General features: G+C 38.1%; 1 protein-coding gene across 13 annotated transcripts in view; it reads right to left on the bottom strand.

The window, feature by feature from the left end:
* Window positions 1–25,495, bottom strand: part of DLG1 (discs large MAGUK scaffold protein 1) — a 308,802-nt gene that overhangs the window by 147,890 nt on the left and 135,417 nt on the right. For 9 of the 13 annotated variants that reach the window (XM_059687457.1, XM_059687460.1, XM_059687461.1 and 6 more), the window contains 2 exons: window positions 14,315–14,413; window positions 3,050–3,103 (listed from right to left, as the gene is read on the bottom strand). In XM_059687457.1, the coding sequence (XP_059543440.1) occupies window positions 3,050–3,103; window positions 14,315–14,413 (153 nt within the window). The remainder of the gene's footprint in view (window positions 1–3,049; window positions 3,104–14,314; window positions 14,414–25,495) is intronic. The other 4 variants (XM_059687469.1, XM_059687465.1, XM_059687464.1 and 1 more) reach the window with 1 other exon arrangement.

Genomic DNA, 25,495 nt, shown 5'->3' with positions numbered 1-25,495 from the left:
GTAAGATGGATGAACCCTGAAAACTCTATTTGAGTCAAAGAAGCCAGGCACAAAGGCCACATACTATATGATTCTACTGATACGAATGGCCCAGAATAGACAAGTCCATAGGGACAGAAAGTAGATTAGTTGTTACCAGGGGCTGAGGGAAGAGCAGAGTGGGGAGTCATTGCTAATGAGTACAGGGTTTCTTTATAGGGTGGTAAAATGTTCTGGAATTAGAAAGTGGTGGTGATGGTACAATATTGGAATAACCTAAAAACCACTGAGTTATACACCCTAAAAAGGTAGATTTTGTGGTATGTGAATATCTCAACATATATTTTTTCAAGGTGAAAAGGTAGAAAAAGGCGATCTTTAGATAGAAATGCAAATTAAACCAATGAGTCAATACATTTTAAACATGTTAACAAAAGCTATAAAAGTTTATTAACACATTGTGCTTGTGACAATATGAAGCAAAAACAGGTACCTTTTGTTGAAGTATAAATGGATAGAACTCTATGAAGTGCAATTTCTCAATAATGATTAAATCTAAAAATTGACATACTCCTTGAGCAATCTATGCATATGAGTATGTTCTGATTTTATACTCACATATATATACAAAATATCTATAAAAAAATTATCAGAAGGGCATTGGTTTTACATGGTAAAAGTATAGAAATAACACATATATGCATGCATTTGCAGATAATGTTTATAGAAGGATATAAATGATACTACTAACACTTTCTGCCTTAGTCCAGGTGAACTGGAAGATTGGAAGCAGGGGTGGAAGAAAGAATTACTTTTCACCAGATATCTTTTGGTATCTTTTGAATTTTGCACAATGTACATGCACTGCCTGTTCAATTAATTACTTAATTTAGGGAAGTTTAGTGACTATAGACAACGAAAAGTTATGGTTCTAAGGTAGCAGCCATAATTTTTCTTATTTTTATTCATCAATATATAGCTAGTATTAAGTGATCAAGGAATTAACAAAGGAATAACAAATAAGTTTAAAACCATTTTGTAATACATTTTAAATTTCAGGATTAAATACTTGTTTCTTAAAAGCTTAAGGTTGTTTTACCCAAACAAACACAAGTTTTCTGACTACATAAGCAAGAGCTATGGAGAACACTGTGTTCTTTAAGAATGATAAAGTAGCACACTCTGGCAAATCCTGCTTGAGGAATTAGAATTTATCTTATTTCTTTATGTCCAGAAAAGGGTTAACATATCAGGCCTACGGCTGCTATCTCTAGAAGGGTCTTAGCAGGTATTTGGGAAATTAATTTTGGGTGTGTTCACACCATTCCATAACTGAAACGGTAATAATTTACTATGGCTAGAGTTTATAGAGACAATACATTTTATGCTGAATACCTGCTTTCCTGTTCTGGGAGCCTGGAAATTTGGTATGTGCTGGACAGAGGGTGCCTAGGTGAGCAACCTGCAATAAAAAACTTCGCACTGAGTCTATAATGAGTTTCCCAGGGAGGAAACGCTTCACACATGGTGCTGTACTTTTATTGCTAGGGAAAAGAGTGTTCTGTGTGACACCTCATGGAGGAAGAAAGTATAAGGAAATCTAAACATGGGATCCTCTAGACCAGCGGTTCTCAACCTGTGGGTCGTGACTCCTTTGGCGGTCGAACGACCCTTTCACAGGGGTCGCCTAAGACCATCCTGTATATCAGATATTTACATTACGATTCATAACAGTAGCAACATTACAGTTATAAAGTAGCAACAAAAATAATTTTATGGTTGGGGTCACAACATGAGGAACTGTATTTAAAGGGCCAGAAGGTTGAGAACCACTGTTCTAGACATACTGTCTTATAACTTGACATGCAGAGCCCAACTTACTACATAGCTGTACTAAATCTTATGCTGAGTCTTGTGAATCAGTGAATCTCCCAAAGTGAGTAGTGAGTGTTCTTGGAGACCCTCAACATACCTTGCTTAGCAAGAATAATATTTTTTTAAATGCTATGTCATACAAACTGGAAATCATATAACTTTTGGCTACTTAGTATGCTTATTTGCTTTTAATTTGTTGACATTTCCCCTAAAATACATACATATTTTCTTTGTTGATATTGTTTTCTCTGTTATTTTATATTAATCTTTCAGTTAAAAGGGTTTTAAAAGTAAAAAATATTTAATCACTGACTTAGCCCATAAGCAAAACATAAGTCAACAAAGAGAACAAGTGAAGAAAGAAATGTGAAGAAGAAAATATTGACAAATGTACAAACAAAATTCTGCTTAAGTACTCTACATCAATGTGAAAGATAATATTGACTAAAAAAAAGTATAGAAGAGCATGTCTGTTTATTTTAAATATTATTTGAGGTTTTTCCAAAATCCCGTTATCTGATACATCCATATTCATATGAATACAAAAAAATAAAGCCAAATAGAATGTTTAATAGTATAGCATGAAATAAACTACAGTTCAAATATAAGAGGAAAGGATTTTTACAGCTTATGAAATTATGTATCATTTAATTTTAAAAATGCACAGGCACTACTTCTACTTAAACATCTCCAAAGACATTTTCCTTTGGGGTGAAAAATGTTAGATCAGATTCTGATGTTCTGGCTAATTATCTTAGGGAAATAGGGCTTTTAACAAAGTAAATTTAGAGAAAAGTAGCAATCAATTTAAAGTCATATAGTTATAACTATTTTAATATATGAATACACACATAAACCTGGTTACTAAATATTTAGTTATTCAATTAAACTTCTAAAATGACTCTGAAAGGCATTGTGGTAGTGACCACTGGTCAGAAATAGCCTTTGGTGAAAGTTAATCATTTTAATTTAAAAATAAAACCATAAATTTCAACATTTCTGCTTTGCATAAGTATAAGGAAAAGAAACAACCAAAAAAGGACAGTGTGGCTTCATTTACTTTCACAACTGTAGGTCAGTGATAGAATATTATAAGTAAAATATGTAAGAGAAAGTAATGCTGTCATCTTCATCTCTAAAGAAAACGGAACAGGGAAAGCAGAATTATTTGATGTTGGGATGAGTTGGAACTTACATAAGTCGACGTTTCCAAACTATCTGTGTTGACCAGTACTGGAGGAGGATTTGCCTTAAAGAAAGAATTGTAATGTGTTAGCTTAACAGGAAAATTGAACACATTAAATATTAACGTTCACAAATGTTAGAAGCGTATGACAGATTTGCTATTTCTTCAATTATAGTTTTATATGAGCTTTGCATATGTTAAACAATGTACCCAGTTTCCAGCAACAAATGAAAATAGGTATAAGCGATAAAAATAGATTTTCTTTTAGGAAATAAATTATTTCTGCTCAAACAGACAATTTCTAAGGTTTGCAAAAAAAAGTTCACCAGCCTCATCAAAAAATCCACAAGTATTCTTCAGTATAATAAACTATTCTTCCTGAAATGCTTAGAAGTCATTAGCTTTTCTGTTCTCAAGGATTCCATGAAGATTTCAATGACTGTATCACCCAGAAAGAAAAAAATTCTTTCCCACAATGAATTGTGTTTGAAAATGAAAAAAAGTCTACCACACAAAGAAATCAATCACATACTTTTAGAAAACTGGAACCAGAATGGTAATGTAAAAGCCCCAATTATTTTCAGCCTCAATTATAGCTTTCCAACTGTTATTCTAGACCACTCACACAACAATTACAAAACTTTTTAATCCAAACAACACACACACACAAAAGCAAACAGACAAAACCACCACAAACACATAAAAAACAAGCAAAAAACAGAAATACATCTAATTAAGTTTGGATTGAAAAAGTTTGATTTTCTGGTTAAGTTCAAAGTAATTATTATACGGGTGAAATGAAATTTAATGAATAAAGTGTAATTTATGCCAAATGAAAAACACATCAGAATATATCAGAAACATACCAGAAAAGTGATGTGATTTCCCTCAAAATTACCATTCTTTTTACACATATGGAAGTATAGAAGTAACAAATCAAATGACATTTTCATAGAAAAAAAAAGATGACTATCCTTTTGTTCCCCAATATTATTTTTTTAATTTTGTTTTATTTCTTAAAGTATTACAAAGAGTATTACATATGTCTCCTTCTTTTTTTTCTCCCCTTAATCTTCCCCTACCCCCCAGTGTTTTGTGTCCATTGGTTATGCTTATATGCATGCATACAAGTCCTTCGGTTGATCTCTTAACCCCCTCCCCGCAACCCTCCCAGGACTTCCCACTGTAGTTTGACAGTCTGTTCGATGTTGCTCTGCCTCTATATCTATTTGGCTCAGTGGATAGAGCGTCAGCCTGCAGACTGAAGGGTCCCAGGTTCGATTCCGGCCAAAGGCACATGCCTGGGTTGCAGTCTTGATCCCCAGTAGAGGGTATGCAGGAGGCAGCTGATCAAGGATTCTCTCTCATCATTGATGTTTCTATCTCTCTCTCCCTCTCCCTTCCTCTCTGAAATCAATAAAGAAATATATATTTTTTAAAAAAGATGACTATCCTTTAAGCAACTGTTAGGAATGTTTATAAGTATTAATAGTTCTAATCCAATTAATAAAGAATTATACATAAAAGCTGTATGAAACAAGCATTATATACAAAATAACCATTTTCTTCCAAGTGTATGGGCTTTTCTAAAAAGTAAATATTCAGACTTCAAATGTTTTACATTATTGCCAGCAAAGTACTAGATATGGACGATCATATGATAAGATGCTTAAAGACAACACAGTCATTGATAAATAATTATAAAGTATGCATTTGGGGTACATGAAGCAACAGGTTTAAAATGTGTAGGGAATACTTTATCTATATATATAAAAGCCTAAGCAACCATTACGACCGAACGACTGAATGACTGGTTGATCAGTTGCCATGACACATACTGACCACCAGGGGGAAGACGCTCAATGCAGGAGCTGCCCCCCTGGTGGTCAGTGTGCTCCCACAGCCAACCTCCCATGGCGGGCCAACCTTCCTTGGTCCCTTCCTCCAGCTAGCCAACCTCCTGCGGTTCCTCCCTCTGGCTGGCTGGTGGGCCTCGATTGCTCCAATAGGGACTGTGTGAGACGGCCCAGACCAGCCCCAATTGCTGGCCAGGCAGAGGGACCCCATCTGGGGATGTTGGAGAGCTGGTTTCAGCCCAATCCCGCAGGTCAGGTCGAAGGACCCCACTGGTGCATGAATTTGTGCACCGGGCCTCTAGTCCTATATAATAAAGAGGCAATATGCAAATTGACCCTCACACCCTTGCGTCACAAGATGGCCACCCCCACGTCATCACAAGATGGCAGACACAAGATGGCCACTCCCATGTTGTCACAAGATGGCCTGCAGGGGAGGGCAGTTGGGGGCAATCAGGCCGGCAGGGGAGCAGTTAGGTGTCAATCAGTCCAGCAAGCAGTTAGGAGCCAGCAATCCCGGATTGTGAGAGGGATGTCCCAGATTGGAGAGGTTGCAGGCTGGGCTGAGGGACACCCCTCAGTGCACAAATTTTGTGCACCGGACCTCTAGCAGTATTATATTACAGTAAACCCTCAATTTTTCAGACCTCAATATAATGAACTTTGGATTTAATGGACAAAATTTCCAATCTGTATGCCAATACCTGTTACTTTTAAAATGCTTTCAACCGTGATTTGCTTATAATTAAATTAACAGGTTATTTTTCTTATTAATTCACTGTTATTTTTAACAAATTTTAGCAAATAGGCCATATGTGGTGCAGGAAGCCACCCACTGCCGATACTGTCATGAAAGTGCACCAAGGAATGTGGAAGGCCGATCGACCTTGGGCGCTAGCAGGGCTGACACTATGCACTGATTGTTCATGTTGAGATAGTGGTGACTCAAGGCACCTGATAATCCTTTTTCTGTTTACCAAACTTTACCTTTGATATACTAGTATGCATTGCTAAAGGGCAAATGTGTATTCAAGTAAATAAAAAGTGGACTAGCCAGAGGTCAGTGTGCTCTTCATGAAAGAGACACCACCTGGCCCCCACCCCTTAAAAATTCATATTTCTTGTCTAGTGTTTTCATTTGTGCGTTGGCCCCTCCTTCAGATCCTGAACCCATCATGCAAGTTGTAGCAATGTGGGGAAAAACGCTGTAGTAATTTCACTGACATAAATAAATATTACTTATCTACAACCACAGTCTACATATTTAAATGCAAGAGTCACCACTCATAAGCAATGTTAGGTGAATGATTAGCACGTGCTCATGCGAGGTAATTGGTTCGGTTGTCAAGTGGCGAGTCTTTCTGCAGCAGTTTTAATGCGTGCTGGGTGATTTTCCAACATATGTGAAGCCACGCCCCCGCCATGTGCACTAGTTTACTCACAGTGACTGGTGAATACACACATTTACTAGACCTATTCAGTGTAAATTTAAAATTACTGTGCTACATATAGGAAACTTTTCTGTAAAATTAAACTTTTCATACACACTTAATTTCAATTACCCAAACATGTCTATGTAAGTAAAAACAGGTTAACTAATTTGTCAATTTTTTAACACATGCATTTGGAAAACCTACTTTATTATATAACAGACTTTTGGCTTTAATGAACATCCCCTCACTCAAATTAGTCCATTATATCGAGGTTTTACTATAATGTCAATCTTCTGATTTAGATCATTGTACTATGGAAATATTATTGTCCTTAGGAAAAAACATTACATATTATAAAATATTTGTTTTTAAGGGTAAAAGGGGTATGATCGAAACTTTCTTTTAAATGTTCCACAAAAAATAGTATCAGTTAATTATATAGGAAGATAAATGATGGAGTAGATGTAGTAAGTAAAAATATAAACTGGGGGATCTGAGTAAAGGTATATGGGACTTCTTTATATTATTCTTGCAACTTTCTGTAAGTTTGAAATGATTTGAAAATAATACAAAAATAAACAAAACCGCAAAACCAAAACAAAACACAAAAATAGAATAAAGGCCCCAGAGTCACATATTAGTGTATGGTTAAAAAAAAACTCATCAAGGTAATCCAGAGTATGCTAGTCTATTTAAGATTACCAGTAAAATGAAAATATATTAAGTCATGCTTTAGATTATATTAATGGTCAAATCATTTAAGACTCAATACACCAGATGTTTTGTGAAACTTGAACAGTCCAGAAGCAATAGGATACTCTGGATTGGATATATTTCTAATGTAACTACTCTCATGTCATGTGGGAATTAACTTGTCTCTTGCAGATAGTAGGCTCCTAGAAGACAAGGACAATGTTATAGTCATCTTAATATACACAACATTAGAGTAACAAAAAAACTGAACTAAAAGCAATCCCTCCAAAGCACATGTCTGAGTATGAACAAAGACTTTGATACACACATAAAAAAAATTGCATGAAAGCATTTTCAACAGTACTTTCATTAAATGACAGCTCTTTACAAAACTAGTAGAAACAGAGGTCTAAAACATCTGGTTCTAAAGCAGAATATTTACTCTGGGGTGTAAATAAGCCTGCATATTTAATAGGCCAGTATCATAGAAATTATATGATTATATCTCCATTAGGAAGAACTAGCATCTGTTATTCACCTACCATGTACTCAGTTTCTATGTGGAAAAACTGAGGCTCTGAGCAGCTGAGTAATTTTCCCCACCATCACACAGCCAGAAAAGGGTGAGGCCAGGAAATAGTGAATGAGGCCAGAAAGTGAGGCGTAGGTGCATTATAAAGCCCTTGCTCTTTCTGCAACTTCAGCAGCCATTGAATATATATTTCTCTGTACCACCCTGTATAATATGCATGATAATTCCTACTTCAAAGGGCTTTGATAAAATTTAAATGACATGGTATCAATAAAAAAATCACTCTGAAAAGTATAAAAAGTTCTACAAATAACAAAAAACAATTATGATCTGTCTAGCTATCTGTCTGTCTAATTTGCTTGATCCTCAAACTCATTTTGAAGTAGTCAGGGAGGTGTTATTCTCCCATTTTAGTAGATGTAGGGAGTATAACACTCAGAAAGGTTAAGTTACTTGTTAATGAGTCACAAAGGCAGGACTAGATTCTGAATCTTACGTCTTCTCCTATGTTTTCCTTAAAAACAATATTTTTATCGATATCAGAGAGGAAGGGAGAAGGCGAAATAGAAACACCAATGATGAGAGCAAATCACTCATTGATCAGCTGCCCTACACTGGGGATTGAGCCCACAACCTGGGCATGAACCCTGATTGGGAATCAAACCACGACTACCAGGTTCGTAGGTCAATGTTCTACCACTAAGCCACACCAGCCAGGCTGCTTCTATTTCTATAACATCATGATGCATCTAAAATGTAAACTCATATGCATTATGCATAACCCATGGATACAGATAGTGTGGTGAAGGCCTGGAGAGGGGGCAGGAACGGGATGAAGGGGGTCAATGGAAAAAGGGGAACATCTGTAATACGTTCAACAATAAAGCTAAAATAAAAAAAAATTACAAAGCCCTATTAATGCAGCAAAAGTTCATGGAAGAAAATGTTAAGGGAAAAAAAGGTCATGTAGATCCTTAGAAGAAAAATTACATGCATTTAAAATGTTAAAACTGGCTTACATATTAAATATAAACTTCCAAATGTATTTGGGGAGAGACATTTTAATCAGTTGTATTAATTTTATAATGTACTTGTTATACTCGATTAATTAGGAAAACACTTATTCTGGAAAATGAGGCATACACATAGGCTTTTAACACAATACAACATAAATTATTAAGTTCCCCTACATGAACTTTTGTAGTGTATTTAAAACCTAAAGTGAGGCTAGGTATAATAAACTAGTGGCCCGGTGCACGAAATTCGTGCACATTAAAAGAAAATTAGAGGAAATATTTTAATATTGCTATTTGCCCTTTCTCTATAATAGACGTTTCAGAGATTAAAGAAAATTAGTAAAATGTATATGAAAATCTTCCTCCTGTCAGAGTCTGGGGCATGCCGCAGGACCCAGAGTCAAGTCCGCCCCCACCTGCATGCACCTCAAAATTGTGCGAGACCCAAACCCACACCTGGCTGACCCCACCCCCATCAAGCCCTGCCGGGTGGGGGGCACAGCCTAAGGTCCCCCGCCCGGTGCTGGGCAGGGAGCAGCCTCAGGTCTCCTGTCAAGCCCCGCTGAGTGGGGATGCAGCCTCAGGTCCCCCGGCCCGGTGCCAGGTATGGGGCTCAGTCTCAGGTCCACCGGCCCAGTGACGGGACGGAGGGCATGGCCTGAGGTCCCCCAGCCTGGGCACCGGGGTGGGGGGCACGGCCTGAGGTCCTCCTTGAATCCCCACCAGGTGGGGGGCATGGCCTGAGGCCTCCCCGTCAAGCCCTGTTGGGCCAGGGGCACGGCTTCAGGTCCCTGCTGATCGCTTGTTATGGCTTGTTATGGGAACCCCGCCTCCGCTGTGGGCGTAGCCATCTTGTGACAGTATGATGGAGTGAGGGTCAACTTGCATATCATCTCTTTATTACATAGGATAAGCCTCTCTCTTGTACAGATATCCTCACTTGTTTTTATAAATTTGTTCCTTGATTTATTATCTCAAAGAAATATGAAATAACTAACAATATGAATAGCCAATATCATAGACCAGCTACCCATCCATACATTATCATTCTTTTAATTACTATAAAACATGTCAAGGTAGTACTATTATCATCTTCAGTATTATAGATGAGTAAATAGAAGCTCAGTATGGTTAAGTAAACTGCTTGGTTACATGATTGTAACTGGAATTCTAAATGAGATCAAATTAACTCTTGAGACCTTTATAACTACACGGCAACGTCTCAACAATTCCCAAGTGTAGTGTGATGCTACGTTAGGGAAACTTAGAGTAAATGAATCAGACAACTCTCAATGGGAAAGGTCAGGTTACCTATTGAATATAATAAAAACAGAAACCACTACAAAATTTTAAAGGATTATAGAAAACTATTTTAACATCAAAAGATGAATTGAAGTGATAAGAGAAAGTAAACTTTTAAATCTCCTACTAAAAAAAAATAATGGTATTACTGAATTCCAGACACATGGAAAGATGCTACATTATTACAATAATCCTTAGGCCGCTTATTTAGAATTATTTATTTTTAAAAATCTTTATTGTTGAGAGTATTACTAATAGATATCCTCCTTTACTCCCTCCTCCAAGGAACACCACCCCCCCCCTTTTACCTGGGTCCCACCCCCTGCCAGGCCTTCACCACTATTGTCTGGGTCCATAGGTAATGCAAATCTCTATAATAAAAGCGTAATATGCTAATTAGACCAGACAGCAGAACAACCTTCTGGATGTCCTTTCAGACGAAGCCAGGGCTGCGAGGGCCGAGCCCCTTGCACGAATTTCGTGCATCGGGCTTCTAGTATGCATATAAGTCCTTTGGTTAATCTCTTCCCCACATCCCCTTTTCCCTCTGAGATTCATCAGTCTGTTTCATGTGTCCATGCCTCTGGTTCTATTTTATTCATGTTTATTTTGTTCATTAGATTCCAGGTTAATTTATTTTGAGTTTTAGATTCAATTGTTGATACATATTTTTTGCCATTTTATTGTTCATGATTTTGAGCTTTTTTCTTCTCCTTCTTCTTTTACCTCCTCGAACAATTTATGTAACAATGATTTGATGGTGATAAATTCCGTTAGCTTTTTCTTGTCTGTGAAGCTCTTTATCTGACCTTCAATGTAAATGATAGCTTTGCTGGGTAAAGTAATCTTGGTTGTAGGTTTTTGCTATTCATCACTTTGAATATTTTCAAAAAAATCGTTATTGTTGAAAAGTATCATATATATCCCCTTTTCCCCACACTGACCCATTCTAGCCTGCCCAGTGCCCCCACCCTAAGCCTTCACCATATTTCTTGCCACTCCCTACTGTTGAGAAATCAGCTCAGTCACATGGGTGCTGCCTTGTAGGTAACTGCTTTTCTCTTGCTGCTTTTAAGATTCTCTATTTGTCTTTAATGCTTGGCATTTTTAATATGATGTGTCTTGGTGTGGGCTTCTTTGGATTCCTCTTGTTTGGGACTCTCTGTGCTTCTTGGACTTGTAAGCCTATTTCACCAGGTAGGGGAAGTTTTCTGTTATTATTTCTTCAAAGAGGTTTTCAATACCTTGCTCTCTCTCTTCTCCTTCGGCACCCCCATAATGCAAATGTTGGTACACTTGAAGTTGTTCCAGAAGCTCCTTACACTATCTTCATATTTTTGATTATTTTTTTTTTTAGCTCTTCTGATTGGGTGTTTTGTGCTTCCTCATATTCCAAATCATTCATTTTATTCTCAGAATCCTCTACTCCACTGTTGAATCCCTGTAAATTATTCTTTATTTTAGTAAGTGTATGCTTAATGTCTGACTGGGCCTTTTTCATGTCTTTGATGTTCTCACTAAGGTTCTTAAAATTCTCACTAAGATCCTTGAAAATATCACTAATTCCCTTGAAGCTCTCATTAAGATCCTTGAGCAACCTTATAACCACTGTTTTGAACTCTGTATCTAGTAGTTTGCTTGCTTCCATTTCATTTAGTTCTATTTCTGGAGACTTTTCTGTTCTTTCATTTGTGACCTGTTTCTTTGTCTCCACATTTTGGCTGCTTCCTGGTGTTTGTTTCTGTGTATTCGGTAGAGCTGCTATGTCTCCTGGAATTGGTAGAGTGGCCTTATGTAGTAGGTGTTCTGTTGCGTCCAGTGTTAGGCCACCCAGCAGGAGCCACAGAGTAATCTGCTGATAGCTGCTACTTGTCCTGGGTTTGGAAGTGCCCAGGCAATGCCCAGCTCTGAAGGAGGGCAGGCTGGTGCTAGTGCCGGGCCACTTACTGAAAGGGGATGCTGATGACAGCAGCTGCTTGTTTGAGAGATTTTAGGGAAGTCTGTAGCCTAAACCAGGACAGGCCATTCATATGCAATACCGCTGCAAACAGCTTGGGTGGGGCTGTAAATTGGGTGGGGTGGGGTCTCAGGGAATCACCAGGGGGCAGCAAACAATATGAGACAAGCCAATGACAACTCAGATATGGCTGCTGGTCAGCTCTGTGAGTTGCTGGGAGGTCCCAGCACAGGAACAATGAACCTTGTGAGATCTCCTGTCTGGAAGAAAGCTGCACTTGAATTCCTGCCCTGATGCCAGACAATCCAGTTCCTCCCCATATGTCCCTGGATCCCTGAAAGCCGCTGCCCCAGTGCTGAAGCCCAGAGGGACTGAGTCTGAGTAAGTCTGTGTGCTGTCCCTTTAAGAGGAACTACATGGGTCTCCAGCAGCCTCCATGTCACTCAGTCACAATCCCCACTGTTTTTCACAGCCCAAAGTTATAAGGACTTCTCTTCCCAGCTCTGGAATCCTGGCTGGGGGTCTGGAAGCCCTTGCTTCTCACCTGAGACCTCTGCAGCAGAGCTATCCCTCCTCCCTATTAAACATGCCACACGTGGGTGTTGAATCAATCTGTTCTGTGTCTCCACCCCTCCTACCAGTCTCGATGTATTTCTCCTTTACTCCTCTAGTTGTATGACTTCCATTCAGCCAGGTTTCAGGTGATTTCGAATGATGGTTGCTCTGTATTTTAGTTGTAATTTTGATGTGGTTGTGGGAGGTGGCAAGCGCCAATGTTTACCCTACACTGCAGTCTTGGTTCTCTCTCTTATTTAGAATTATTAAAGTTTTAGTATAATACCTGTAATTTCTCCTAGAATCATATTTTATATGATATTCCTATTGATTTTCATTTTTTAGGAGGGGTAAAAGTGCATGGAAATGCTCATAATCATAGTTGATATTCCATTTCCCCCCACAATGGGGCTTATTTTTACCTAGATTTTATACTATAGATCATTAATTGTAAAAATACATAAAGATGTACTTATTTACACTTTAAATAAGATTGAGATCTTTCACACCTAACATCATTATTATCTATCCTATATAATAAAAGCCTAATATGCTAAGTGTCTGGTCATCCATTCAACCAATCAAAGCATAATATGCCAATGATATGCTAAGGCCGCTCAATCGCTTGCTATGACATGAACTGACCACCAGGGGGCAGACAGTTGACTGGTCGACCAGTCACTATGACGTGCACTGACCACCAGAGGAAAGACATTCCAACTGGTAGGTTAGCTTGCTGCTGGGGTCTGGCCGATAGGGACTGAGTGAGATGGTTTGGACATGGCTTGGAGCCCTCCCGTGGTCCCTCCACGGCTGGCCCACTGCCCGTATCCCTCCCTTGCCCCGATCATGCACAGCTGGGGTCCCTCAGCCTGGCCTGCACCCTCTCACAATCTGTGACCCGTTAGGGGATGTTGGAGAGCCGGTTTCAGCCTAACAGTGGAACAGCTGGTAGCTATTATGTGCACTGACCACCAGAGAGCAGACGCTCAAAGTAGGAGCTGCCCGCTGGTGTCAGTGCACTTGCACAGGGGGAGCGCCGCTCAGTCAGAAGCCAGGCTCACGGCTGGCGAGCACAGCAGCAGTGACGGGCGCCTCTCCCGCCTCCACGGCAGCACTAAGGATATCTGACTCACCGCTTAGACAGGAGCAGGCCTAAGCGGTCAGTTGGACATTCCCCAAGGGCTCCTTGACTGTGAGTGGGCGCAGGCCAGGCTGAGGGACCCCTCAAGTGCACGAATTTTGTGCACTGGCCCTCTAGTGTATATATATATATATATATATAAAAAGCCAGCGACCATAATGCCGTAACGACTGGTCGTTATGACGCCCACTGTGGCCAGCAAAATGGCCCGATCAGGGGGTGGAGACATCCAGCCAACCTCCTGCAGTCCCTCCCCACCGGTTGGCCCGCCCACCCTTTCCCTCCTTCCCCGGTCAGCAGGCTCCCGATTGGCCGCCCCACCATGATAGGCCTGCAGCCTCTCCCGCTGGCTGGCCCCGCCCCTGATTGCCTCCCCACCCCATTTGATGGTGGGCCAGCAAACCCACCACCCACAGCCCCTCCCCATGGCCATACTTAATTTTGTTAAAAATTAACAAAATTTCCAAAATCAAAAATATTTTTAAAACTGTTTCACATTTACAAGTACAAGAGACATGATAAATCTAAGCAGGTTCAATATTATGACGTTCAGAATGTGTCCTATTTCATAGACAAACTAATAAAAAGGCAAATACTGAACCCACTTTATAGCAAATCCTTACAATTTTATTTATAAGATAATTAATTTATATTAATTCCCTAATAATATCAACTGAAGCCCAAAGTGAATGACCAAATCTAACAAAAAAATAATTAAAACACTTAAAAAAAAGAAACATTAGAAACAAATTAAAATTTATAAATACAAAAGAAACTAATAAAAACCTGTGGTATGGTGGATAGGATGACAGTATTCTCAGCAGGGACTGGCAGGACAGGGATCACAGGGACAGTGGGAGAAGAGAGAGGTACAGCTTCTGTTGGCTAAAAATCATCAATGACAAAAAATCAGGAAAAATATAAAAATAAAAAGGAATCACATAACAGAAAGCTTGTCATAAATTATAGTTTTCAGAATGAACAGAAAAGTAGGTAAAATATTAATATATTACCTCAATTTGAATGAGACAATGATTTCCAGAAAGTATTTTATTAATAATGATATCACAAATATTTTAATTACTCTGTAGTTAAAAAGAGTGCCTACTCCTTAGATCAGTGGTTCTCAACCTTCTGGCCCTTTAACTACAATTCCTCATGTTGTGACCCAACCATAAAATAATTTTCGTTGCTACTTCATAACTGTAATGTTGCTACTGTTATGAATCGTAATGTAAATATCTGATATGCAGGATGGTCTTAGGCGACCCCTGTGAAAGGGTCGTTCGACCGCCAAAGGGGTCATAACCCACAGGTTGAGAACCGCTGCCTTAGATGTTTAAATGAAAATAACAAAAGATAACAATTTATAATGCTCCTCCTCAAAGCGACAAGACACTAGCTTCAGAGACAGACTACACAATATTTTTCTAGCATCCAGAATATATTTGACTACCTTCCTTCTTGTATTTAAAGAATCAAAAGTAATTCCATTTGCCTATCAAGTAGATAATTGGGCCTTACAAATCTACAGACAAAAGATTCAAAAGACTCCAAAATTGAATCTGTATAACTTAAACTAATCTGTGCTATTAACCTCTATTATCAAGAACCTGCCTGTAAAGTCATTAATGCAACTAGCATTCATTGAGTATCTATTATATGCCAGACATATTTTGGAAAGAATGAAAAAAGAAGTGGCAACTCTAGTGACAACTTTAAACTATAAAGCTTTGATATTTGTACTAAACTAGTGGCCTGGAGCACAAAATTCGTGCAGGGGGGGGGGCAGGGTGCGTCCCCCAGCCTGGCCTATGCCCTGTCACAGTGTGGGAGCCCCATGATCCATCGCCCCAAAGAGGTCGGCCTTGCCCAGCCATCTGAGACTCCTCGATGGATTGCCCCAAAGAGGCAGGTCGGGCTGGGCCGTGGCGGAGGCCTGTGGAACCCCAGTACAGGCACGCGGAGGCTTCCGCCACGGCCCTGTCCCCGGCCCCGACACTGCAAGTCCCTGCCCACCTGCGCCTGCTGCACACGCAGCCTCCAGCTGATTGGTCGTTACGCGTGAGGGCGTCCCAACCATTTGCATATTAGCTTTTTATTAGTATAGATTACTCTATCTGACTTGATTCAATTATTTTTATAAAGCTATAACTGGAACACAGAAAGGTGTTTTCTAACGAGTTCCAAAGCTTATAAATGGAATTAATTCGTATTTCCTCTATCAATGACATATTCTATATGTATAAAAACATTAAAATTAAATTAATAAGACGACAATGTACATTAAGAGACTTAAAACAGTAAGAAAACAAATTGCTAAACTTGAAACTATGCTTTTCCTCATTGGTAAAAATACAAAATGAAATTAAAATGTTAACTTTCTTTCTCTATCAGGCAATGAAAATTTATCAAAAATGTATGAAGTTTCTTCAATAAGGTATTGAGACACTGGATATCCACATGCAAAAAAAGTTAAAACATTATACATAAAAACTAATGAAAAATTAATCAACAACCTAAATATAAGTGCTAAAACCATAAAACTCGTAGAAGAAAAAAGGGGTAAATTTTCATGACCTTGGATTTGACAATAGATTCTTAAATATGACCATTAAAAAAGCATAAGTGATGAAAACAAATTAGGATTTAATCAGAATTAAAACTTCTTATACACCAAAAAGCATTATCAAGAAAGTGAAAAGACAACCTACAGAATGGGAGTAAATCTTTACAAATCATACATCTGATGAAAGTTTGATATCCAGAATATACTAAGAACTCCAACTCAACAACAACAAAAAACAATAAAAAAATGGGCAAAGGACCCGAATAGACATTTCTCTAAAAAAGCTATACAAATGGCCAATAAGCACATGAAAAGATATTGAATATCACTATTCATTAGAGATATGCAAATCAAAGTTACAATATCACCTCTCACCTATTGGAAGGCTGTAATAAAAAAGGGAAAACTGAAACAGAAAGTAACAAGTATTGGTGAGAATGTGCAAAACTGGAACCCTCAAAAACTGCTGGTAGGAATGGGAAAGTGTGCATACTCTGTGGAAAACAGTTTGGCAGTTCCTGAAAAAATGAACCATAAGACTACTATTGATCCAGCTAATCTACTCTTAAGTATATGCTCAATAGAACTAACAACAGGAAACTGGATACTTACACCAGTGTTCAATGATGCATTATTCACAACAGTCGAAAGGTGGAAACAGCCCTAACTGGTTTGGCTCAGTGAATAGAGTGTCAGTCTGCAGACTGAAGGGTCCCAGGTTCGATTCTGGTCAAGGGCATGTACCTTGGTTAAAGGCACATCCCCAGTGGGGGGTGTGCAGGAGGCAGCTGATCGATGTTTCTGTCTCACTGATGTTTCTAACTCTCTGTCCCTCTCCCTTCCTCTCTGTGAAAAATGAATAATAATTTTTTAAAAAAGGTGGAAACAACCCACATGTCCACCAACAGATGAATGGATAAACAAAATGTGTTACATGCATTAAATGGATTAGTCAGCCATAAAAAATAAAATTCTGATATATATCCTACAATATGGATTAATCTTGAAAACATTATTGCTAAGTGAAATTAATCAGCCACAAAAGGACAATTTTGTATGATTCCACTTATATGAAATACTTAAAATAGATAAATTCAGAGACAGAAAGGAGAATAGAAGTTATGGGGACACAGGGAATCATTGCCTAATGGTTACATAGTTTGATGTGATAAAAACAATTTTGGAAATAGTGATTACTGCATAACACTGGGAATATAACTAATGCCACATAATTGTTCAATTAAAACTTGTGGAAATTGTAAATTTTGTTACATATATTTTACCACAATAAACAAACTCAAAAAAATTTTAATACATGGGAACAAGTACTCTCTCACACTGCCCTTGGAAATATAAATCCATACAAACTTTATAAAAACCAACTCAGTAGTAATTGTCTATAGCCATAAAAATATTTAACCTCTCTGACATAGTAATTCTGGAAATCTATCCTCAAGGGAATAATTTAAAAAGCAAATGTTTTAATACTCTTAATATATTCCCCTGAGCATTGTTTATACTTGGGGAAACGTGGAATATCCTAAATATCCAAAGGTGTTGAAATGGTTAAGTAAATAATGATAATTATATAAGATTAAATAAATATCAGGCAACAAGGATAAATCATCTGTAAAAATACTTTGTAAGTCATATAGAATACTGCCAATGACATGACATTAAACAAAAAAGGAAAAATGAAAAGTGTAAAATTATGGAAATAAATGTATGAAAAGTTAACCTCTGGGGGCAGGATTACAAGTAGCTTCCCTCCCCATTGCCTCATTTCACATTAAAGGCCAGGTGCATGAATTCGTGCATGGATAGGGTCCAGCTGGCCAGGGGGAGGGGACGCAGGAGGTTGGCCGCCAGCCCTACCCCTGATTAGACTGGTTGGCCGGCCGCAGTGCGCGTCATAGTGACCAGTTGTTCCAGTCACTTGGCACTATATATATATATATATATATATATACATATATATATATATATGTATATATATATATGTATATATATATATATATTCTATTTTCCTAATTGTCAACAATAAATACACAATATTATAATGCAGTGTGAGAAATGGGAGACCCACTGTTCATATCAAGAGAAAAGCAATTATGATCGTTTACCATCCAATTCTCTAAAAGATAAAAGGAAAACCCATTTCACATGAGTTGTTCTAAAAGATGCTAACAAATTTTAGTGATATATAAGACTATTAGAGATGAAGGGTAAGGATCAAGTTCATTTTACAACTGAGGTTCAGCTCACAAAAGGGAAGCTGTAAAGAATTAGGAAAAGAACTGCTGAATTTCTGTTATTGGATTTCTTATTTCCCGTAGAAAGAGATTTTTGGCAACTAGATTTTGTTTCCTTTCTCTGTTTCTAAGTACCCTTTTTAAAAACCCTGAAATCTACACAATCTTAATCCACTCTCTTCTCTAGAGGGCACTAAGCAAATACTTTGAAAAAGAACATATGCCCCTGCCTCTAACTTAAGAAAGGCAAATACTGCTGAGAAAGTCTTCAAAAAAAAACAACTGCCAATAAATGGCTAATTATTTTGTATCTACAACTTGGTAATAAATTTATTTTGTATACTGAAAAAAAACTGCTTTGCCCTAAACCAGATTTCAGAATAAAACGTACATCTTGGGCCACAGCGCCCCCTGGCATACCTAACTGCAACCACAGCATGGTCTTCAGATCGTTAACGCATTTTGATATACTCAAAACGTATTCATATTTCACAATAAACACAAATTAATTATATAAAACAACAACAACAAATTGCCATATCAACACACAGCATTTCCTAGCCACAGCTGATAATCAATTTAGGTAACAAAGATTTATAAAACAACAAAGTAAATTTTCATTTGAAACAAAATTACAGCCTTAAATAATAAATAACCAAATGAAGGTTAAATGATGAGGAACAGTACAGATATTAAATCATTAAAATGAAGAAAAATAAGAGGATATTTTCAATGCAGGATTAACAGTATGGTAAAATTTGGGGGAGTTCTATAAGAAGATTCTAAATTAGAAAATGTCAAAATTTAAGATTCTAATATAAATATTGAGGCCGCAATATACAGTGACCATTATATTTGGGTTATTAGAGAAAAGGAGGCATTTCAGCATAAGCTTTTTAAACTTGAAAAATCTTAGATACATATTTCATTAGACAATAGTGATTATTAGTCATCATTCTCTTCCTGCTCCATCTGTACCACTCAATAAGATCATCTCGAAGATTAAAAAAAAAATCTTGACCAGGTGACTAACAACTGTCTCAGTTGTTTCTATCCATAGCCACACCATGGAATCATTATCCTTCGAGGTTGCCTTCAAAGACTTGTTTCCATGACAACAGAGGCTATATAATATTAACACTGTGTCAAAGAACACTGCAGAAAATTGTAAATTCCTGTAAAATAACTGGATTGTACATATTTTAAAAACACTTTTTTAAACCAGTATTCAAATTGACAGCTTTTTGAAAAATGTTGAAATTATTAGAGATTCTTATTTTCTTCATATCTTTATATTTCATATTTAATGTAAGATCTTAAAATTCTGAAATCAGCTTTTAAAATGTAATAGATTTTCATAAAAGTGGTCTGAGCCTCATTAGGTAAAGCCAGGTACATAATGTTTATTGCACATCTACATTTACGACTATGCAGCACCCTCTTCCACTTTCATTCACTCAATAATAAATAAATAAAAAGGTATATTAAGTGTATCTAACTGGATTAAATCTCTTTCTGCTTAATATAGTTAAAGTGGTTTTTATACAGGGTGGGGCAAAGTGGGTTTACAGTTATTCATTTGGAAAATAATACAATAAATAATCCAAGAATAAACCTACTTTTGCCCCACCCTGTATATGCATAATGAATCCTGACTGATATAGGAAGAGACAGAAGGGACAACTGAGAGGTTGCTGTAATAATCCATCCTAGAGGGGACAGTGGCTTAAACCAAATGGTGGTCATGGTGAAAATGGACATGAATAGGCAAATCAAGATAGATTTTGAATATATAATTTGTGTATCTGGTGACTGATGGGAAGTTGGGAGTGAGGCAAGACTATTAAGAATAATACCCACAATAGCCACTAAAAATTATGTTACACATCATAGTTAGATCCAAGTATAAAAGATCTGCAAGGCTATCTAAAAAACACTTAGTATTTTTTCTCACTAAATTATTTATTAAAATGATTTTCATAGCATAAAATGAAACTCTAAAAGATAACTGAAATGTACTATCAGGTAATTAACAATTGTTTATATCTTATATTAACATGTTACATGAATGGGATAAACTGAGCTTGGGATATACATAAAAATCAGTAAGATCTAAATAAATGTATATTCATGGAAAATGAAATATAGGAATTAGAAAATCTTTTATCAATACATTAGGTAATAAGGAGAGTAATTACCCTTGTGTAACTATTGATCAATAAGAACCTTATTTTGTTTTTGTACAGCATAGTTATTCTTTTTAAAAGTATTTTTATTGGTTTCAGAGAGGAAGGGAGAGGGAGAGAAAGATGAAAACATCGAAGACGAGAGAGAATCATTAATCTGCTGCCTTCTGCACGCTCCACACTGGGGTTTAAGCCTGCAACCCGGGCATGTGCCTGTGACCGGAAATCAAACTGTGACCTCCTGGTTCATAGGTCAATGCTTAACCACTGAGCCAAGCTGGATAGGCTGCATAGTTAATATTCTTAATCCAAATTCCTTCGTTTAAAATATCTATTATGCTGTAGTGAGACATGTTTCTCTGACCTAATGTCAAAGAAGTTATTTAAGAGGGACAGTGAAACCAGGAAAAAAAATAATCCGTGAGCCTTTTGCATGTTTACAGAAGAATAAAATACAGCACAGTAGATATATCAAAACTCTGCTTGAAAGTCACTGTACTCAGCAAGGGTCCAGTACCTTAAAATAAAGGTGTTCTTCATTGTCTAAATCTGTTTCTTATTTGCTTTTAGCACAGTTACTGCAAACAAGTACCATCAATATAAGCTGGTACAGTGGGGGAAAAACAAACAAACATGTGCACCGGGCCTCTAGTCCTATTATAAAAAATGGGTGCAGATTTGTTAGTTCAGACAGACAGATCATCTAGTTCATGAATCTATATCTGCTTGCAAGATTCGTGATATTTAGTTAAGGCTTATCACCCCTTTATCATGAAAAGATGGTATTCTATCAGCATTCAGCTTATCATTTTGTACTGGAAGAAGGATGAGCCAACAATCAATAAAAATTTAAAATAAAGACCTAAAAATTGGACTTAAAGGTTACATAATTAACAAATAGATATTAAACTACCAACTGCAATATGATTTTTTAAAAACTTGATTATATCAGAATGTGGCTAAAGAAACACACACGACCATAGACTAAAGGATTACTAACCTAAAACGGGTTCTTAATGCTACCTAGTAACCACACATTTATACTATTCTATTCATTCTTCTACAAGTCCCTGATTATTCAAGCTCGGTACCTTTCTAAAGTCATCCTCCCACTTAATATTTCAGCCATACTGACCTCCCTCCTGTTCCTCAAGTATCATAAAGATGCTCTGGCCTCAGTCTTTTACTTACTACTAGAGGCCTGGTGCACAAAAATTCATGCACTGGAGGGGGGAGTCCCTCAGCCCGGCCTGTAGCCTCTAACAGTCCCGGAGCCTTCAGAGGATGTCCTACTGATGGCTTAGGCCTGGAGCAGGTCTAAGTTGTAGTCTGGCCTCCCTCTGTGGAGGGGACTGGGCCAATCAGGGGAAGGTGCCGACCCCATCACCCCGCTGCTGCTGCCACTGCCAGCTGCCACAGCTGCCAGCCCTTGGCCCTCACTTCTTAGCACTGGCCCCGCCCCCTGCTCACTGGTGGGTGGGAGGCAATCAGGAGCCAGGCTGGCTGGAGGAAGGACTGTGGGAGGTTGAAGCACAGCAGGTCGCACCCCGTCCAGCCTCTGCGGAGGCGTGGCGCCTGGACTGGGCCCCCACGCTGCCTCTGCAGAAGGGGCAGCACTGGGACCAGGACTGTGCAGCCCCCTCTCCTGCTGCCTCTGCAGAAGGGGCCATGGCACTGGACCGGCCTGCGCTGCAGCCTCTCCCAAGCCACCGGCCCTCGCAGCCACCGCGGCTTTGTCTAGATTCTAGACTCTAGAACAGGGGTGGGCAAACTTTTTGACTCGAGGGCCACAATGGGTTCGTAAACTGGACTCAGAAGAAGGAGCTGCGGCCGTGTTTCCCAACGTTGCCATGTTAACACTGCTGCTGGTGAAGGAGCGGAAGGGAGAGCAAGAGAACCCTCCGCTCTTTCGCTCTTTCGGCTCCGCGGGCTGGATAGAACAGCCGAACGGGCCGGATCCAACAGCCTAACGGGCCGGATCCAGCCCGCAGGCCGTAGTTTGCCCATGGCTGCTCTAGACTCATCACTTAAAAGGCTAGAATATTTTGTGGAACTAATGACAATGGTAGTGGTGATGAAGATGCTAGTGACAATGATAATAAATACTTTTCTGATGTCAGGTACTACAAAAGGGCTTTACATGTATTGTCTTAATTCTCACTAAATCTTGATGCAGATATTTTCAACCCTACTTTCTACAGGTGGAGGAAAGAGACACAGAGAATTTAGGCAATTTGTCCAAGGTAACACAGCCAGTACTAGGTGTATTGGTTAATAATGTGGATATTTTTTCAATAGATGGAGTTACACATATGTTGATATATATGCGATTTGATATGTATGCTACTTTGTTGTATTGACAGCAAGCTTCAAAACGTCATATGTCAAATTTACTGAAGGTGTTAACATCAAAGATATTTTTACACTTTAAAATGTTGAATTTCGTGCCAAAAAAAGAGCATTTGTGGGAAGTTTTAATCCATTACTTGATTTTGAAGAAAAAGGTATCATATACTTCAGGAAGCTTATGGTGAACATGCTCCATATCTCAAGATGCTTGTGAACTCTGGTTTAAACGCTTTAAATGTGATGATTTCGATGTGAAAGACAAAGAATGTCCAGGTCAACCAAAGACGTTTGAAGAACAACAATTACAAGCATTTTTGGATAAAGATACGTGTCAAACTCAAACAACTTGCAGAAAGAGTAAACGTTGCTCAGCAAACAATTTCTGATCGTTTACAAGCAATGGGAAAGATTTTAAAGGAAGGAAAATGGGTGCCACATCAACTGTACGAAAGACAAATGAAAAACCAAAAAGTCATCAGTAAAATGTTGCTTCAACGGCACGAAAGAAAGTCTTTTTTTGCATGAAATTGTGACTGGCGATGAAAAGTGGATTTATTTTGAGAATCCCAAATGCACAAAATCATCGGTTATTCCAGGTCAATCATCAACTTCAACTTCAAGGTCAAATCGCTTCGGAATGAAGACAATGCTCTGCATTTGGTGGGATCAGGAAGGTGTGGTGTATTATGAGCTTCTAAAACCAGATGAAACCATTAATACTGATCGCTACCCACAACAAATAATCAATTTGAAGAACGCTTTGATCATGAAATGACCAGAATGTGCCAGAAGACATGGCAAAGTAATTTTGCTTCATGATGATGCACCATCACACACTTCAAAACCAGTTAAAAACACGTTAAAAGATCTTGCCTGGGAAGTATTAACCCACCCACCTTATTCACCAGAACTTGCTCCTTCAGATTACCAGTTGTTCCAATTGATGGCACATGCACTTTCTGAGCAGCACTTCAAAACATACGAAGAAGTGGAAAATTGGGTCTCTGAATGGTTTGCTTCAAAACAAGGAAAGTTCTTTTGGGACAGTATCAACAAATTACCTGAAAGATGGGGGAAATGTGTAGCTAGTGATGGACATTACTTTGAATAAAGCACTTTTGATGTTTCTCTTGAAATTATCGTGTTTTCTTTGATTAAAAATCCGCCATTATTAACCGGTACACCTAGTATATGGCAGAACAGAGATTTAAACCCAGACCATCATCATCTAAAGACAGCATGCTCAAGTAGTATATTGTCTCTTTAAAATAGTTTAAAAAAAGTTTATTGTCTTTATTGTTACTACTATATTTTAATAGAAAGACAATATACAACAATGCAGAAAAAAAACTTCATTAACTCTTAGGTCAAAGGTTAGCAAACTTTTTCTGAAAGGGCCAGGTAATAAATATTTTAGACTTCAGAGACCATGCACTTTCTGTTGTAATTACCCAACATTACTGTAGTAGCTTGAAAGTAGCCACAGGCAATACCCAAATAGGCATGGCTGTATTCCAATTAAACTTGACTGACAGGCCTGGCCAGTGTGGGTCAATTGGTTGAGCGCCATGCCATGCCTTGAGAGGTCACCAGTTGGATTCCAGTCAGGGCATGCCCATGTTGTACTCTCACATTGATGTCTCTATCTCTCCCTTTTGGCCCCTCTCTCTCTAAAAAGTAAATAAAAATATTAGAAAATAAAAACATTAAAAATAACTCCACATTATTTATAAAAGCAGATGGCAGGCTGGATTTGGCCTACAGGCTGCAGTGTCACTTTAAAAAAGAAAAAAGACTGATTGTCAATGAAGAAAATAGAAAATGACTTCAAGACACCCAGCTTAGTTTTTACTAACCACAACTGGTTTAATTATGTTGCAATGTTTAATCTATGATAATAAAAAAAAGCAACTCCTTCCCCCAAAATGGAAGTGAGAATTAAAAAAACAAAAAAGTACGTATGGAAATTTTAAGTTTACTCTTGAATTCTTTAAAACATTTTTATAAAAAAGGCCTATATAATAAAGCTGTGTTCTTTTAACTGAAAGAATTTAAGCTCTATACTGTATATAGTCTTTCAGTTTGGAAAAAGTGATTAAAATGACTGTTGTTCTGTTCCCCTCCCTCTACCCCCCACCCCCATTCAGCTATGGTACTTAGCTGAAACAAAGAATATCAAAATCTGTATGCTTCTTGTTTGATTTTCCTCTCTTTCAAAATACTTTCAAACTGATTTCTTTTTCAAGTTTATAACACTTTGATATATTTGATGGGTCTATGAAGATTATTCCTTTAAAAACAGAAAAATAACCTGACCTATATGGCTGAACAGTTGAGCATCGATCCAGGAACCAGGAGGTCACTGGTTCGATTCCTGGTCAGGGCACATGCCCGGGTTGCGGGCTCCATCCTGTGAGGGGTGTGTAGGAGGCAGCTGATCGATGCTCTCATTGATGTTTCTCTCTCTCTATCCCTCTCCCTCCCCCTCTCTCTGAAAATCAATAAAAAAGAAAAAAAATTGAAGCATGGGTCTATTTGATTCAAATCTCAGATTATAATCTTATTTTCTCAGGACCAACAAAAATTTTGTAGGGCAATCAATTAGTTCCAT

Source organism: Myotis daubentonii, chromosome 3 (assembly GCF_963259705.1).
Source record: "Myotis daubentonii chromosome 3, mMyoDau2.1, whole genome shotgun sequence".
Taxonomy (NCBI): Eukaryota; Metazoa; Chordata; class Mammalia; order Chiroptera; family Vespertilionidae; genus Myotis; species Myotis daubentonii.
This window is presented reverse-complemented; position numbering and strand designations above follow the sequence as displayed.